The sequence below is a fragment of the Scardinius erythrophthalmus genome, assembly GCF_964197995.2.
Source record: "Scardinius erythrophthalmus genome assembly, chromosome: 4".
Taxonomy (NCBI): domain Eukaryota; kingdom Metazoa; phylum Chordata; class Actinopteri; order Cypriniformes; family Leuciscidae; genus Scardinius; species Scardinius erythrophthalmus.
The window spans coordinates 2,617,817-2,637,547 of record NC_138224.1 but is presented as its reverse complement, the minus strand read 5'-3'; the positions used below and the strand labels follow the sequence as shown (position 1 = coordinate 2,637,547).

General features: G+C 37.4%; 1 protein-coding gene across 1 annotated transcript in view; it reads left to right on the top strand.

The window, feature by feature from the left end:
• The window catches only part of grm8a (glutamate receptor, metabotropic 8a), a 198,297-nt gene that overhangs the window by 151,587 nt on the left and 26,979 nt on the right, over nt 1–19,731 (top strand). Inside the window, exons 6-7 of the mRNA XM_081363145.1 lie at nt 544–744; nt 17,657–17,796. Of these exons, the coding sequence (XP_081219271.1) occupies nt 544–744; nt 17,657–17,796 (341 nt within the window). The remainder of the gene's footprint in view (nt 1–543; nt 745–17,656; nt 17,797–19,731) is intronic.

Genomic DNA, 19,731 nt, shown 5'->3' with positions numbered 1-19,731 from the left:
GTTGGTAGAAGTAATTACACATTAATGAGCACATATCATTTTGAAAGAACAAAGATTTTTGCTAAGAATCAACTTAAAAAATTACACAGTGTAGCTTTAACATTCTTATGAAAACGTTTTTTTTTTTTTTTTTTTTTTAATGTTCCCTAAACGTTTTTTTTGGGGGGAATGTTTTAAAAATGTAATGCGACTGTTAAGTGAACATTCCATTTGATCAGTTTGCAAACATTTTTGGAATGTTATTTTTGAATGTTCTCTGAAAAACATTTTTAAAAAATTTTAAATTTAAAGAATAAAAAAAAAAAAGTCCAACTAAAACATTTCAGAAATAAAATGTACCATGACCGATGTAAAGATAATGTTTTTGTGCTAACGTTTTGAGAACATTATTAAAGACCAGATAACTATGAATGAACATTTTATTAACGTTACTGGAAGAACAATTGTTCATAACTTCATAACCAGAACCTTCTTGGAACGCTCCCTGTTAAAAGACTAAAGCTGTGTTTGCTGAAGATGTGTGTTTTGTGTGTGTTTGCGCAGGCCTGGAGAAGGTGGGCCGTGACTCCAGCTACGAGCAGGAAGGGAAGGTTCAGTTCGTGATGGATGCGGTGTATGCGATGGCACACGCTCTGCACCGCATGCACAGGGATTACTGCTTCGGATACCCCGGACTCTGTCCCCGCATGAGCAATATCAATGGAAAGGAGCTGCTGGGATACATCCGGAGCGTTAATTTCAATGGTGAGTGCTCAAATCCTCAGCTGAACCACAGTCAGAGATGTTTGTGAGTCTCAAACCAAGTCTCAAGAGTGCTGTTCACAAATCAATGATGGAGGTCAAGTTTCAAGTCAATTTGTTTGCAATGTACATAAGTGATTCAAGTCGGGTTTCTGCCTCTGGTTACACTTTACAACTACTTTTAATACAAATATTATACATTTTTACATTATGTAATGCTTAATTAGCTTTGGGGTGAGTAGGAGAAATATCTAATATAAAATTAAATAATACTTTTATCCAGCAAGGATGCATTAAAAGTGCAAGTAAAGGCAATTATAATGTTGCAAAAGATTTCCATTTTAAATAAATGCTGTTCTTTTGAACTTTCTATTCATCAAAGAATCCTGGAAAAAATGTTTTGTTATATTATTATAATAGCCAATATATATATATATATATATATATATATATATATATATATATATATATATATATATATATATATATATATATATATATATATATATTTTTTTTTTTTTATTTTTTTTTTTTTTAAATCAGCACAAAGTCATGTGACACTGAAAACTGGAGTAATGATTCTGAAAATTCAGCTTTGATCACAGGAAGAAATTACATTTTACAATATATTCACACACAAAACAGTTGTTTTAAATTGTAATATTTAATATAGCAGTATTTTTAAATGGTGAGCAGAAGAGTCTTCTGAACAGCACTGTACATTAAAACTGTTTAAATGTCATTAAACGTACAAGTGAATGTACCATTGGTATATATCAAATGATAACATTTCTTCTTGGGGGACAAAAAGAGATGTTGAAGAATTGTTTGAGAACTCAGATTGAAGTTATTATTTGCTTTAATAAAAAAGTCCCCTTGTGCACATTCAAATGTTTAGTGTTGTGATTGATGAAACGAGATTTAAAAACCAATGGCTTTTAATTAAATATCATGGAATTTTGTATTCCAAGAAAAAACAATGTTTTGTTTGCAACACGAGGGTGAATAAATGATCAAAGAATTCTCATTTTTCAATTATTCCCTCACAGCCTCACAGTATAATGCGTGTTAAAGCCATATTAATGAAAGTTATTATACAGTGTTATGCCATATTTCACTATGCAACGCCGCTGGCATGTCTATTAACAATGCAGCATGCTTATCTTAACAGTCAAGCTTCTCTATGTACATATTCAAGTGTTTTCACTAATTTTTCATATTTCTTACCTCTAGCATCATTCATTAAACCTCGCGATCACAGATCGCCCTGTGCACTGTCTGGCACAATCTTCTTCCCTCTTGTGTTTGTCATTTCTGTGTCTTACAGCACCCCTCAGTGACCCCTGAAATCATTACACATGCGTCATAGCTGGAAAATGTGAGTTAAGCGCATGCAGGGATGCTCATATTTCTTCATAATGTGCAGTTCAGCGCGTGTCTTAATAAGAGCGCATTATTACTCACGAGGCGAGCTGCGCGTGATTGACTGTTTTTGTTCCCCTCGTGCGCCTTGAATCATGTTGAAACAAAAGAAGTTAAACATTCTCTTTGAAACGGAATCAAACGATTCATTTAAATATTAGTTTTTCTCCGTGCGTCTTCACTACTCTTTCATTTTTCTATCCCACAACTCCGTCGTTTTGTTATCATCTGCTAGCTTATGTTTGCCTTCAAGTTGTGTCATTTGCATAACTGCATTGAGCGATTGGGGCGCGCGCGGTGGGGCGGGGCGGTGCGGCGCGCGTCCATTAAAACCTAATTTATTCACTTTCTAGCGGCCAGTGCAACCTGGTTTATTTGCTCCAGCACCTTGCATTCCTCATCTGACTGTGTTTGAAGTGAAAGACAGATATGGGGAATTCACTGACAGACAGCGCATGCTTCTTTAGAATGTGACCAGAAACGTAATTAGTGAGAGAGAGAGAGAGAGAGAGAGAGAGAGAGAGAGAGAGAGAGAGAGAGAGAGAGACCTGGTAGATGTTTTTCTGCTCTAGTCTGATGTGTATCGATTGCACAGTTTGATGAAGCAATGGTTTAGAGTTAAAATAGTTGTTATGTGCTGCCAATAATTTCAGGCGAACTGTTTTCCTGTTTATTGAGCAGCAAATCATCATATTAGAATGATTTCTAAAGGATCATGTGACAGACACTGAAGACTGGAGTAATGATGCTGAAAATTCAGGTTTGATAACAGGAATAAATTACATTTTAAAATTTATTCAAATTTTAAGGACGCCATATTTTGCCCATTTACAAAGTCTTGATGTTGTTTTTGTGCTCTAACAGGTTTTCACGCTTGAATGTTCAAAAAACACATTATTTTTCCACATATTCTCCATTGTTGCGGCTCCTCTCTTCCCAGTCTGTCAGTAACGCTCTGTTTAGTTCCTGTCTCTATGAAGCCCCTCCTTCTGAAAAGCACACTGTGCTCTGATAGGTCGGCTAGAGCAGTGTGTTGTGATCTGAGTCGGATAATGAAAATGTGAAAAAACAAGTGGATTGACCAGAAATGTAGAAAGGCCTAAAAAGGGGGTTTAGATTCGGGGTGGGAACAAAACATGGAAACAACACACTACTAGCTAACTCAACCAGGTCCCAGCCCATTATTTTGCGTATGCCTTGCGTGGGAATTATTTAAATGGGGAATATTGTGACCAGTGTTGGTGAAAGTTACTTTTAAAAGTAATGCGTTATTCTGAGTTTGTTTCATTGTTTTTATTCATTTTGAGGAATACTGAATCTGTTTTTGTGCAAGTGAGATGAGCCTGTATCTAAATTATCTACCTGATAAATGTAATGCTTTACTTTAGGTAATCTGATTATGTAACTTGTAAAGCGTTACCGCCAACACTGATTGTGACGTAAAAGAAAACTCAAGACTACAATGGAGGCGTTTCAGGGAGTTCAGAAACACTGACACTGATATAGAGAAGAACTCCGGCTGGAGGGAATTTGTAGATCTTTTTCATGCTCAAACAGCAACATTACACACTAAAGAGAGTTGATCATGGAAAAAAGCATAAAAGGTTGCTGCCAGTAATTTCAGCTTAAAGGGTAACTCTCGCCAAAATGCAACCTAGGCTCTTTTTGTTAATCTACCCGAGGCAAACTTTCATTTAAAAGCATAATTAGAATGGAAACGACACTTTTAAGATTGACCGTATTTTCGTTTTCGGTCAAAATGCCTTGTGAATGGGAGTGAATGGGGCACTACTGTGATAGCATCAAAATCGCTATTTTTAAAACACTAAGAAGGCTCGACACAACATGAAACTGTGCTCTCAGTATCAACAGAGGCTCTACACATGAACTCCAGCATTAAGAACATTGTTTGTGTACACAGAGTTTACTAAAGACAAAGAGTATAGAAGCCCAAGAGGCGAAACTCTGTTGTGTTATGGGTAACAGTCTGTAGATGGCGCTGCGGAGGCGCGTCCGCCATTATGGACTGAAAGCTGCTGAAATCGTTAGCGCCAGTCAATGGCAAAATCCATTTTAGTAGGTGTTTATAGTTCATGTGTGCACTTGCTAGATTGCACATCTTTTTTGTACCTTTCCGCCTGTAATAGGACATTCACAGATAGTTTTTTTTTCTTGCCATTGAAACGTTCACTGTGTGCACTTTCACTGAATGTTGAAAAAACAAGTTGTTAATATTTTTGTGATATTCTATGTAAAAGAAAAGTCTTTAGAAATGTTCATGAATAATGTTATTTATTTATTTATTTTTTCAAATCATATATATGGTGATGTTCACTAATTTCAAAATCAACATTTGAATAAACATCTTATTACTGTGTGTCTGCCTATATATCATTTCATGAATTTCTGTTAGTCATATAACAAGGAAAATGCATAATAGAACATAAATATTGATAGATTAAAGTTTTGCAGTAATTTTATAATTGTATCTTTGCAAACCGTAAGTGGTAGGCTAATGAAGCCGATTCGGTGGGGGACATACCCTTACTAAAAAGTACTATAGGAATCTTATAGTAGGCCTATTTTGGGACAAAATATTATAGTAATCTTATAGGAATACTATAGGCTATAGTAATTTGGGACATACTACAGAAGTACGATAAGACTACTATATTATACTATAGCAGCTTTAAAATATTATAGAGGTATTACAGAAAATCACAGAAGTATGTTATGTTCTGTAATACCTCTATAATATCCTAGAGCCGCTATAGTATTTCTATAGTACTTCTGTAGTAATATTTTGTCCCAAAATACTATTTTCCTAAGGGTAATTAGGCCATGCATAACCAACACATAGACGTATATTTTCTGTCATTTAACGTCATTTAACGTCGGTCATCCTCATTAATGTATTTTAAATTGTTTTCATATTTAGATATGACGGCCAAAAAAAAATAAGTTATGTTAAGTTTTTGTTATGTTAAGTTTTTCAGTGCCATTGACTCCCATTATTTTTTGGCGTTTTCCTTCAGTTTTCAGTCCATAATGGCGGCCGCGCCGTCACGTCATGGGGGCAACTGTTGCTATGGAGCGTTCTATTGAGTTTCACCTCTTGGGCTTCTATACTCTTTGCTAAAGAGAAAGATTTTCTCACATTATCAGTTAGCGTTTCCGGTGGCTGGAATTTTGTCAGTCAAAAGTAGTCGATCTCCGAATGCAACGTAACATGAGGAGAGTGAAGATGGAAAGCTCCTAAAGCTTGTTTCCATATAAGTTCATGGATCATTTTTTATCCAAGTTATCATGTTTTTCATTGAAATTACAAGTTCATAACATTTCCTCATATGGAGTCAGTTCATTACGTTGCATTTGGAGATCGATTACTTTTGGCTGACAAAATAATTCCAGCCACCGGAAAGTCGGACAAAATCTTTCTTTTTAGTAAACTCTGTGTACACAAACAATGTTCTCAATGCTGGAGTTCATGTATAGAGCCCCTGGTGATACTTTGTTTTTTACTCAGCTTTACACTTAAACACAGGCATGACACACTGACTTTTGGCTCTACTTATTGCTGTTGGATTGTCATTGTCTTTGCTGGTGATTTGAGAGAAACGGACACCACTAAAGCTTCTTTATTTGTATGTATGTGTGGTCTTTTGTTTGGGTGAGATCAGGTTAAGATGCTCTTGTTCAAAGTTAATTGTGAGGTGAAGAGGACTCAGTATGTTCCTCATTAATATTCAAACCAGCGGTGATCACGGGAGACGTGCAATTCTGCGAAAAGACAGAAACAGGGGACAGAGATCTTTATTAATCCAATTCATCAACCCAACAGTGTATTCTTTTACATTCTCACCATGCAGGAAAATCACCTTGGTGTCTTAACGGTGGTAAGAAAGGCAAACCACAAATGAGATTTCCCTTAGACATCAATAGCTGTTTCCATTCACCTATTTTTAAGCAGATTTTGCATAAAAAAAAAGTGCCTAAATTTAGGTGGATAATTTTTAATCCAATAGGAAGACATGCACATAAACTATGATGAAAACACATTTACAGAATAAATCCCTCAATGCACAACAAAAAACTCACGTGATTGGATAATTGGCCTAATCAGTGGACCAATCGCATCGCTCAGCATCTCAAGTGTTGGTTTGGTCGTTCTGAAATGCCTGAGTCAAAGTCTGTCATCAAAATGGTTTGGGAATAATGACCTCAGAGATGTATTTTAGATGATCGCGTTCCCAAACACCAGGCATCCGAACGCAAGAGAACATGACATTGTGTTTCGTCCGCAAGTCATTTATGAAATATGAAAACAGATCCATGTGGCTTCCCCGATCACATCAAATTTTTTTACAGATATTTTGTGCGAATATCCCAGGAAGTGCCGATTTTGTTCTCTTAAACACATGGGATGGAAACAGTGCTTTATTTTCAAATGTTTTATGCGCATAACTTAAATTTGCAACTTAGACGGGCTATGGAGATCAATAGAGAGTAAATGGAGACGGAAATGAAGTAATTTTAAAAGAGATATCTTATGGATCTTTTAAAGTTGAAACTCTTATTTTTGTCTCCTGAGCAACCTCGAATGGAAAAAGGAAATCAAAATCAAAATCGTTACTCTGCCCTGGAGCATTCTGGGAAAAGGCTATAGCTGCCAAACGAGTCTGTTTAACGATCCTGCGGCTCTTTTTCGTGCTGGTGTAACCTTTCTCAGCAGTATGAGACGGGCCGCGCGCGTGATCCCACGGTCCGTTGCAGACACTTGGCTGTTATTGACACCCTCCTGGAGTGGATCAGAAACTCCCGCAGATAAGAGTTCCTTAGAGTCCTGACACCAGAGCCTCACATAACATCATGATGCTGCCGTAGGAAAGCAGACGTGGCCAAAACAATGAGAGAAAGCACACTGGTTCATTTCACTTAGATCGTGATTTTAACAGTAAAAGACTTAAAATAAAAAAAAAACTGTTAATTGGTTAAAAGAAAGTTTCTGTACTATATACGGTGAATAACTGTGATAGATTTAATCGTACATTTAATGTAGATTTAAGTTAAGTCTGTAAAACCTAAAATTTTCCTACCGTATTTTTTACGGTAAATTTCTGGCAACCACAGCTGCCGTTTTTTACCGTAAATTTACGGGTTTTTTTTTTTTTTGGGTGCAGTTATAACGTAACATTCTGCATTTAATTGGCTGCTATTGCATAAACCAGAACTAGAGAAACGTTCTCGATCAGATCCAAGAGGTGAATCCCGCTGAACGAATGCTCATACTGTATGTGACCCTGGACCACAAAACCAGTCACATGGGTAAATTTTTTTAAATTGGGATTTATACATCATCTGTAATCTGAATAAATAAAGCGTTCCATTGATGTATGGTTTGTTAGGATAGGACAATATTTGTCCGAGATACAACTATTTGAAAATCTGGAATCTGAGGGTGCAAAAAAATGTAAATATTGAGAAAATCGCCTTTAAAGTTGTCCATTTATGTTGGCGATTGTGCTGCATTCACTCACAAAAATCAATGTTTTATATATGTACGGTAGGAAATTTACAAAATATCTTCATGGAACATGATCTTTACTTAATATCCAAATGATTTTTGGCATAAAAGAAAAATCGATAATTTTGACCCATACAATGTATTGTTGGCTATTGCCACAAATATACCCGTGCGACTCGTGACTGGTTTTGTGATCCAGGGTCACATATGCATCGCAGTGGATCAGCATTAGGCCTGTTTAGAGGTTGCATTGCCTCTCATTGCTGTACACCTGCCATTTGTTATGATGACACTTTTATGCTCTGTTGTTAATGGCACATTCCCAAAGCCGTGCCTCCCAGTCTGAACTCTTTGTATTCAGCAATGCATTCGCCGCTGTTCTTTTTATGTTTTCTTTGCTGTATCTAGGCAAAGTGGTCCTTACTGTGAGAAACAGCGTTGTAAACTAGCCTCGTTGAGTGTCTTCTAAACAGAAATGGGCCAACTGTTCTCAAGGTGAGTTTATGATTGTAATCAAAAGACTAGAGTTTTACGTTTTCGGATCTCATGAGAAATGAACAGTGTTATTGGTGTTTGGCCATGCCGTGCTCTAGTAAAGTATTAATTAATCGGTTTAATATTTAGGGTTAGTGTTCCAGTCACTAAATCTAAGTATGCAATACTACTACTAATAATAATAATAAATGAATTGGAAAGCACCATTAGATTAATGGAAACACTCTTGCTGATTTCATTTCAAGTGTGACGGAGCGAAAACATCCACATTTTATGCCACTAATTCCTGTAAGATTGTATTTTTGGGCTAAAAAATTTTGTTTTGCAAAAGGAAATAGACAGATAGACAGACAGACAGATAGATAGATAGATAGATAGATAGATAGATAGATAGATAGATAGATAGATAGATAGATAGATAGATAGATAGATAGATAGATAGATAGATAGATAGATAGATAGATAGATAGATAGATAGATAGATAGATAGATAGATAGATAGATAGATAGATAGATAGATAAAGGAGCTGACACACATTCACACACTCTCATGCTATTGAGCAGTACTGGTTGATGGATATCCAATGTCTTGGCGTTTGGCCGTTATCACAGGGGAAACGAAAGGTTTCTCATTAATCCGTCTGATACTGTGGAACAATTACATCTGAGCCGCGGTTGATGAGTTAACTTGCCTGCACTGGAGCTCTCGTTACTTCCTTCAGACACCACACACACACACACACACACACACACACTGCATTAACTGTGGGCCAGTGTGTGATAATGAACACAGCGCTGGCCAATTATGACGAGAGAAATGGAAGGACTGGATGAGAGTGCGTGGAGGTCCAGAAACCTTTTAAAAGTGTGAAGGTGTGTGTGTGTGTGTGTGTGTGCGTGTGTGTGTGTGTGTGTGTGTGTGTGTGTGTGTGTGTGTGTGTGTGTGTGTGTGTGTGTGTGTGTGTGTGTGTGTGTGTGTGTGTGTGTGTGTGTGTGTGTGTGTGAGTGTGTGTGTGTGTGTGTGTGTATGTTTGTGTGCAACAGGTCAGCATATGTAGTGTGTGAGAAGGAATGCTAGTGCACTGCATACTAATGTCTAATGGAATGTTGCATAGAATGCTTCAATGAGTTACATTGTTACATTGTTGTCAAATAATTTCACAAAATTGCATTAATAAGAGGCATGTACAGTGTCCAAAATTCACTGTTTGCCAAACCTGCATCTGAACTTTAATAAATAAAATAAAATGATTAATACATATTTTTTCATAAACTTTATTTATTTATTCTATACTGCAGATTAACACTCCAAGTACACTATCAACTGCATAGCAACCACCACAAATACCTTGGCAACTGCATAGCAACCACCCCAAATACCTCAGCAACCACCATGAGTACCCTAGCAATTACATAACAACGTCCTAGCAACCACCTCGAGTACCCTAGACTTTAAAATAAAAAAAAGATTAATAAATATTTCTTACATGCCTTAAACTTTATTTATTTATTCTATACTGCATAGCAACATCCTGGCAACCACCCAGAGTACACTATCAACTGCATAGCAACCACCACAAATACATTGGCAACTGCATAGCAACACCCTAGCAACTACCATGAGTACCCTAGCAATTACATAACACCCTAGCAACCACCTGGAGTACACTAGCAACCACCCCAAATTCCTCAGCAACCACCATGAGTACCATATGAATTACATAACAACACCCTAGCAACCACCTGGAGTACACTAGCAACCACCCCAAATTCCTCAGCACACGAGTACCATAGGAATTACATAACAACATCCTAGCAACCACCATGAGTACCCTAGACTTAAAAAAAAAAAATATATATATATATATATATATATATATATATATATATATATATATATATATATTACAAAATATTTCTTACATGCCTTAAACTTTATTTATTTATTCTATACTGCATAGCAACATCCTGGCAACCACCCCGAGCACACTATCAACTGCATAGCAACCACCACAAATACATTGCCAGCTGCCTAGCAACACCCTAGCAACTACCATGAGTACCCCAGAAATTACATAACAATACCCTAGCAACCACCTGGAGTACCCTAGCAACCACCCCAAGTACTCTAGCAACCATAAAGCAAACCCTAGCAACCACATAGCAACACCCTAGCAACCACCCCGAACAGGGATAATAAAGTAATTGCAGCCGCACTGCATAGACTGTTTTTGTCTGCTGTTTTTGTCCCCCCCCCCCCCCCCCACACACACACACACACTCATTTCTAGGTGGGGATCTCATTGCAAACACCACATTTGCTAGTAGGATTAGTATGCTAGTATGCCATGTTCATAAGTGTGCACACAGAAGCGTTTGGAGAGAAAAGAGGCCACAGAAGCGGTAAATGGAAGTTGATACGAAGGCAGACGTCCAACTTCGAGCCTCACACTGCCTGCAGCTCAGCCACAATTACCCCCCGCTCCAGTGCTTCCCTACATACACTTATTTTTAGATTAGTGTTTTGGAGATGGACGGAGCGGCAAGTGAGATTGTGGATGTGTGCATTCAGACGAGCTGTGGGGGAAAAAAGGGATGATAATTGTGTTGTGTAAAACAAATCCCCATGTAAGTCGAGGCGGCGTGACGGTGAATCTTAAAATGGAGAGCGGCGGCAGGATCTGGCGTTTAACTAACAGAGATCTGTCCTCTTCTCAAATCATTCTCTGCTGAAATAATACAAAAACGGCCTTAGGAGGAGTATCATATCATGTTCACAGAAAGACATTCACAGAGACAGGCTATACTGAGAGGAAAGGCAGTGTGTTGTTACACTTTGGCTCATGTCAAGACAACCCACCAGCGTTGTACTGTATGTCACTCAAGTATGTGTGCATTTGCATACTTGTGTGAAGTATATATCTGGGGGTTGTTCAAATCACTAACTATAAATAATGTGGGTAACACTTTACAATAAGGTTCATTAGCTAACATTAGTTAATGTATTAACTAACATGAACTAACAATGAGCAATACATTTGTTACTATATTAGTTAATCTTTGTTAATGTTAGTTAATAAAAATACAGATGAGATGTTCATTGTTTATATTAGTTCACAGTGCATGAAGTAATGTTAACAAATGCAACCTTTGATTTTAATAATGTATTAGTAAATGTTGAAATTAATATTAACTAAGATAGTATTGTTTATTCTCAGTTCATGTAAACTACGGTAGTTAACTAATGAACCTTATTGTAAAGTGTTACCAAAATGTGCGATAGTAACAGTGATTTCTGCGGACAGAAGCAGCATGTAAGGGTTGGCAGAAAGGTTAATCCCACGAGTGGTCCATTGTTGCGTCTGTCTGCTCTCCTGTAATCCTCAATTTCCCGCTGCCCCGGTCCACCTGGAACGCCACGCTTTGATCAATATCAGTGGATAAACTCAGTAAATCGCTTCGTCTTCTGTGCCGCTATCCTCTCCCGTCATGAACATTTTCTTATGCAGGGATTATGTTGCTAGATTAATAACAAAGTAATCTATCAACATGCACACTGGCTTATTTACTTATGTTACGCAGACTTGAGAAAGCCAAACATACTGAAATGATATTTAAGTTTCTTCTTCTGAGAATACATTTACTCCTCCTCGAGCTTTAACTCTACAACCACCAAACTCGCCTCAGACCTTCAGACTGTTCTGACTCGCATTGCTATATCTTTTCTAACTGATCTGACTTTCGAAACTCCCGTATCGGACTTCCGAACAATCACAAATTCCTATAGACTTTCATTGAGGGGGAGGGGGAGGGGGAGGGGGAGGGGGAGGGGGTCAGAACTTTCATGCAATAACTCTTATAGAGTATTTAAGCTGACTATCACTCGCAAAGTTTAACAACTAGCCTAACAACATGTTAAAAAATGCAAGCAACATTATAAATAATGCTAGCAACATGCAAAAACATGTTAGCAATGTGCTTATTAATGCTAGCATGGTTGCAATTTGCTAATTCATGGTACCAACATGCTAAATCATGATAGAAACATGCAAAAACATGTTAGCAATGTGCTAATTAATGCTAGCAACGTGGTTGCAATTTGCTAATTCATGGTACCAACATGCTAAATCATTATAGAAACATGCAAAAACATGTTAGCAATGTGTTAATTCATGCTAGCAACGTGGTTGCAATTTGCTAATTCATGGTACCAACATGCTAAATCATAATAGAAACATGCAAAAACATGTTAGCAATGTGTTAATTCATGCTAGCAACATGTTTGCAATTTGCTAATTCATGGTACCAACATGCTAAATCATTATAGAAACATGCAAAAACATGTTAGCAATGTGTTAATTCATGCTAGCAACATGTTTGCAATTTGCTAATTCATTGTACCAACATGCTAAATCATGATAGAAACATGCAAAAACATGTTAGCAATGTGCTAATTAATGCTAGCAACGTGGTTGCAATTTGCTAATTCATCGTACCAACATGCTAAATCATAATAGAAACATGCAAAAACATGTTAGCAATGTGTTAATTCATGCTAGCAACGTGGTTGCAGTTTGCTAATTCATGGTACCAAAATGCTAAATCGTAATAGAAACATGTAAAAACATGTTAGCAATGTGCTAATTAATGCTAGCAACGTGGTTGCAATTTGCTAATTCATGGTACCAACATGCTAAATCATAATAGAAACATGCAAAAACATGTTAGCAATGTGTTAATTCATGCTAGCAACGTGGTTGCAGTTTGCTAATTCATGGTACCAAAATGCTAAATCGTAATAGAAACATGTAAAACATGTTAGCAATGTGTTAATTCATGCTAGCAACATGTTTGCAATTTGCTAATTCATGGTACCAACATGCTAAATCATAGAAACATGCAAAAACATGGTAGCAATGTGTTAATTCATGCTAGCAACATAGTTGTAATTTGCTAATTCATAGTACCAACATGCTAATTAAGGCTAAGAACGTTGTAAAGCATGTTAGCAATATGCTAATTCATGCTAACAACATGCTAAATCATGCTAGAAACGTGCAAAAAACAAGTTTGCAATGTTCTAATTTATGCTAGTCTATCTATCTGTCTGTCTGTCTGTCTGTCTGTCTGTTTTCTGATAGACTGTATTGCCTTCAAAATTGTCTTTAAGCCTTAAAACTATTTTGAACTTTAAACTACTTCAAACTGAAAACCTTCAAACTTTCTGGTCAGTCTTCCTCAAGCCAACATCAAAGTTTGTCTTGACAAACTTTTTAATCTAGTGTTGATTTGCAGTGACAACAAGCCTGCGTTGATCCCGAGAGAGCCGTAACCACCTTTGCCACGCGGGGAATGATGTTTGCATGCGAGAGCAGAGATTTAAAGACAATGGATGTTGTATCTCACATGGCAGCTCTCACATGCACAGCAAACACAAAACACTCACTGTCTTGGGTTTGCAGAAAGGAGCGGTATTTTCCTTCTCTTGATGTCTCCTTAAATAAAAGAACAGAGCTGTCTGGATGTTCCCTGCACAAGCGCTTGCCGAATCTGGCTCATTATATTCGCTGAAAATATTGCTTCCGGAGGCTTTGCCCTCCTCAGCTCTCACTTTCCTTCATGGTGGGCGAATCAAAGGGGTTTTTGTGTGTATAGATGCAGCGACTGAGGTCTGACTGAGGTCCTCTTACGTCTGAGCTCCAGACAAATGGTCCCAAGAGCCGCTGTAATGAAGGTGCTGATGAGGAAGACGATGGCGATGGGATTGAAGAAAGTTGTAGAAAAGAGATTCGGCTAATCAGTGGCCAGAACCTCGGATACAAATGAGAGTCTAAATGCAGATCGAAAGCAAACAAATATAGAAACATCTTATTAGTGATGGATGCACGATTCTTTCAGGGGTGTAGCAGCTTTTGGGAGGGAATCAGTGTATTTTAAGAGTTTTGTTTCACTCGGCTGAAGTGGAAAGGAAATAATTGTAGCTGGCAGCGTAAAAAAAAAAAAAAAAAAACAGTTTCATGTAGCTTTAGCAGTGGACTAAATTAACTATGCGGTGGCTTTTTTTTTGTTAGACTTTCATCTAGCAAAGCTAATAATACTGTAAATTGTGTCTGTCTCACTTTTCAGATTGTTCTAATATGATAAGATGAATGAAACCCGAAATTGTGTTTTTCACATGGGCATTAATCCAGCCAACAGGGTGTTTCTTATATTTCTTATATTACATAATATTACAAAACAAAATATTTGTTTTGAAGGGTAAAAGTCTCATGAAACATAGTCATCTATTATTGATCTAAGATAATGTTCTTCATAAATACTTTGTAAATGTTTTAAAATGTTTAACAAGTTGGATTTAAAATTGAATCAGTTCACAAAAAAGTAATTATTTCCATCCGTTGTAGACTTTATAACTGGTTTGTATGAGTTTAAAGCACCATGTTCATGTTTGTGTGGCTGAACTTGTGAGTTTTTCTATCAAGGTTATGCATGAAGACATAGACATGCCTGTTAGATTGTTTTCTGTTTTTAATTTGGTATATATTTGAGTTTGTGAGATGTGGTTGTGTTTCAGGGCCTCGGGGACTGAGTTTCTGACATTTGTTTAAGTGTACTGCTTTTCTTAAGCAATTAAATCGCCACATTATTTTCTCTCTTCTTCTAGGTTTTTTTATTTTTTTTATCAGGTTGTTTAGTAAGTTAAACAGTTTAAGGTTCTCACAGATTGTTGCACATAGGTTTGTGTTCATCAGTTTGAAGAAGATGGATTCACTGATGATCCTCTGAGATTCAGATATCAGGCTCAAATTTTTATTCATGTTTGCAAGAATGAGAAGCAAATCGGATCTTTGGTCACATGAAATGTGCTGTCTCATCGTAAACCTACGTGTCCTTGCGTGTTTTTCTGAAGCCAGGGCATCTGATGGTCGAAAGTGCCCTTATAAAGTACTGAAACTACTAATAACAACCTTTCCAAAAGTCGAGGTCATTTAAAAATGTTAAAACTTTCCTAGGACATTTTGATTAGCTTAGTACAAGTGAACTTGTAGGCGCTGACATTTTCCATGCTGTAACGGTCACCAGCTGGAGTGCCCTTGAGAACCACCAGAAGGCACTCCACAACATTCCCTCACAAACTACATCTCCCATAATTCTCTGCCTGGACTCATTAGCTCTCATTGTTTTCACCTGTGTCTCATTTTCTTGTTTGCTCACCCTATATAAGCCTGGTTCTCTCTGTGATGGGAAGTTTGGATCAATATACTGACTCTCTTGTTCGATCTCGTTCTTCAAAATGAACATCTTTTTTCAAGTCATTTCGTTCATTTAAGTGGCTTTAAATGTTGTACTTTTAACAGGCAAATTCCCCTAAATTCCACATCCACCTACGCAATCTCGATCATATTCTGAATTAAGAAATCATTATAATGCAGTCAAAAATAATTTACAGGGAACATAAATAATTACTTTACCTTCCAAGTCTTTCGTTCATTTGTCGCGTGACGGACATTCATGAACGACTCATCACTAGTTCTCTCTGTCATTCCCTGCGAAGTCTTGTTTAGTGTTTGTACTGCAGTTCTGAGCGTGTTTGTGTCCTGGTTACCTTGATTCTCTGCCTTTTCCCTCGGATTTCTCTCCTTGCCCCAGCCCTTTTCTCTTATTGTTTGGATTGCTTGTTTGTGTATGACCCTTGTCTGGATTTGGATTACGTCTTTGGATTACCCTGTTCAATAAATACTGCGTTTGGATCCTCAACCTTCTTGTCTCAGAGCAGTACGTGACATAAACAAAGTTTGAGGACTTTGAAGAAAGTCTAATTTGCTCTTTGAATCATAATCGATTCAATTCTCAACATTTGTTATGAAAATATTTGTGTTATGTTAGAAAAATGTGAGACTTTTCAACCCCACTTTAATATGTTTAATAACTTCCCTTCATTTTTGGATGTTCAAGGTTTTTAATCAGAGTTTAAGGCCTAAGGGCTTCACGCTAGAGTTATAGATGCAAATCCAAGTTCTTTTGACATTTAGTTCATTAATTTGATCTCAAAGCAGTTTTCAAAATGCAGGTTCGAATTCAAGCTTGAGCCAAGCAACCAAACCAAGTGTCAAAACATTGGTGAAGGTACATGGATGTAGAGGTCAGGTGGTATTTCTAAGACACTCACCTCAGTGAAAGTTGACTGATTTTATGACCTTTCCACCTTCTCACCTCCTCACAAGGTTGCAATGATCTTTGCACGTACAGCAGAAAGCGGCATGTATTATTTACACCTGCTGTGACACCCGATCCTGCAACGCAGTGGGTTTTGTGGAGCTGTGAGAATGTGTAAATGTATAAATACTTTAATGTCTTAAAGAGGACCTATTATGCCCTTTTACAAAGTCTTTTTTTATGCTCTGATAGAACAGGTTTTCAATTTTCAAAAAACACATTTCTCATATTTTCCATTGTTGCAGCTCCTCTCTTCCAATCTGTCATTAACCCTCTGGGGTGTGTTTCCCGTACAACAACGTAACTCGCTAGTTTGAAGAAATCAACTAGCGATCTTTCGTAGCAGAGATCGTACACAAATGCGCATTCTTCAAAAACGGTGCTTTAAATCTCTTGACAAACTAAAAGATGTAAATTAGTAGGTATCCTAAATAAAAGAAACAGATTGTACTAAATGTCAGCTGCATTATTTTGCTAAAGATAAGGATAAGTCCACATGTCATGCAAACAAGAAACCATGCTTCTTACCACAGTTCAAAAGCTGTCGTTCAGAATACACAACTTTGCGATGCTGTTTGCGAATGTTCATTGGAACGATGGTTTCGGGAAACACTGAGTCGTTAAACAATGCTGATAACGACGGAACTTGCGACCATAGTTGACTAACGATGCTTTTGTGAAACGCACCCCTGTTTAGTTCCTGTCTCTATGAAGCCCCTCCTTCTGAAAAGCACACTGTGCTCTGATTGGTTGGCTGGAGCAGTGTGTTGTGATTGGTCAAGGGAAATGCCCCGCCCCTTACCATAACCGCCAGTTTCAACACACTACTAACTCAACCAGGCCCCGCCCCTTTATTCTGCATATTAATTATTTAAATGAGGAATATTGTGACGTGTTCGTTCCCAGAAGAAAACTCAAGACTACAATGGAGGCGTTTCAGGGAGTTCAGAAACACTGACACTGAAATGGAGTACAAGTATAATCTCTTTCTGATATAAAGAAAAGTCATCCATTTTTATGACATTAGAAATAAACATTATGAGGTTAAAACATAACAACTGAAACATGCACAGATGAATTATACTATTATGAATTAACTATTTTTTAAGGAATTAGATGCTGAGTTTTTATTTCATGCTGACTTCGGTGCTTCCTTCAACAGTGTGTGGGGAAATTGTAAATATGATTTTTTGTAATTTTATTGTCCACGGAATTAAAAAAACGTGCAACTAAACAAGCTCCTCAACTGTTTTCCAGGAAGTGCAGGGACTCCGGTGGTCTTCAACCACAACGGAGATGCGCCGGGACGATACGACATCTTCCAGTATCAGATCACCAACAAATCGACAGCTGAGTACAAAGTGATCGGCCAGTGGACAAACAAACTGCATCTTAATGTGAGTGAAGAGCCTTTTCTGCTCCTCATGGTGAAATCCATCCATGCATCTATCCAGTTTTTTTCCAGAGCATAACAATGTGCGCATGTTCAGATAAGATACATTCAAGCATAAATGTTTGTTGGAAATCTCATCTTTGCTGATGATGCATGTGACATGAATACTCTCGGGCCTTCATTAGTCAACGGGATGGAAGATAAGCTTGTAATGCCTGGCTGCAAAACGAAATTAATGGAGCCAAAAACGAGTGGTGTTTTCATGGCCAGAAGCTCTCGCAGCAGTGGGGAGGTTGAAGTGTAGTTTTTCAATAGGTGACGGAGAATCGCAGCTCCTCTGGGTGTGTGGGAGGGGAAGTGGTCGCTTTACAGAGCTGTGATCCAGCCGCTTGTACTTCTCTAAATCTCACTTCTTAACTCAGGTATCAAACCCGCCCCTTAAGCGCTTAAACAGATCAGCGCTGGATGTGTTCCAGAGGATGGGAAGCAGAGTTATGGTGATTTGCATTCAGCTCATTACGGGCGACGCATACAGAAAAAAAGACTTTGTTAGCCGTGAAAAATTGTGGCTCGTAACATTTAATTTACGGAAAATCATTTTAGCAATTTTACTGTTTACAATGTGTCGCACTGAAAGATGTGGGCCACTTTAAAGGGAAACTACTAATAGCAAACTTTCAGTATATACATTTGCTGAAGCAGTTATATACTGTAGCATATGCAAGATTGAGGGTGTGTAAAAGTAAAATAAATAAGTCAGATCACTTAGAAAAGTAACTGCGCATCTCACAAGTCACACAGTTTGAGGGATTTGATTTCTGTAGCACAAATTATTGGGAGGAGTTATTAAGATTATTTCAAATCCCTTACCCTGAGCAATACTGATGCATGTAAATGGTTAGCGTTGATTCTGACAGCGTTTGAACCTCAAACACCCTTCTTGTTCCCCATTAGTGTGTCTTCAGGATTAATAAAACCGAATTGAACAGCCTAATTGTGAATGGTCAGTGTGGCTTTTGTTTCAGACAGAGAATGGGAAGAATCAAATGAAGGGATTTGGTCTTTCAATTATTCTTAAATACCCTTCATACCCTTTTATGTGATAAGTCAAATTAAACTTCTGTTCATTTGCAAATTCTGTCTTTTTTCATTTTAATATGTCCCTTTTTTTTGCTTCTCTAATTAAAGCCAATCTGTTTTTGCCAGGCGTAATTTGTCTCAGGCATGAATAATTCATTCACAGCCTTCTCTTTGCAGCAGCGACAGTGAGAGCCATAGAGCAGAAGTATAGAGCTGTCCTTGGTTGGTATGGCAAAATTTTGCAATAAAATGTCTTATATTACGGGGCTGATAAATCCTTGAATCTGATTGGTTGACAAACATTCAAAGGTGTGCAATTATTTTCAGGGAAATGCAGGGCTAAAGTAGTTCCAGCAGGACTTGACCGCATTACAGTTCTACATCACTTCGCCAAATGACTTCAGTTATTTCAAAGGTCTTTACAGCCGACAACAGCAAAAGAACGACACTGAGCAAGCAAATAAATATAGTAAACAATAGGATAAAAACGACAAATTATTTCATGTTTTTTTTGCCCCAAATTAAGTTTTATTATGTGCTCTCTTTCTCCCACTCACACACTCACACACACACACACACACACACACTGCAAAAAATGCTTTTCTTACTTAGTATTTTTGTCTTGTTTCCAGTCCAAATATAAAAGAAAAATCTTAAATCAAGATGCATTTACTAAAGTAGTAAAATGCCATAAGATATTATGCCTTGTTTTCTGGGGAAATAAATCAAAATTAAGTGAGTTTTTGTTTAAAACAAGCAAAATGATCTGTCCATGGGGTAAGAAAAATAATCTTGTTTCTGTTTGAATATAAGATATTAAGTATTCCAAAAATATTAATATAATATTCAATAATAAGTA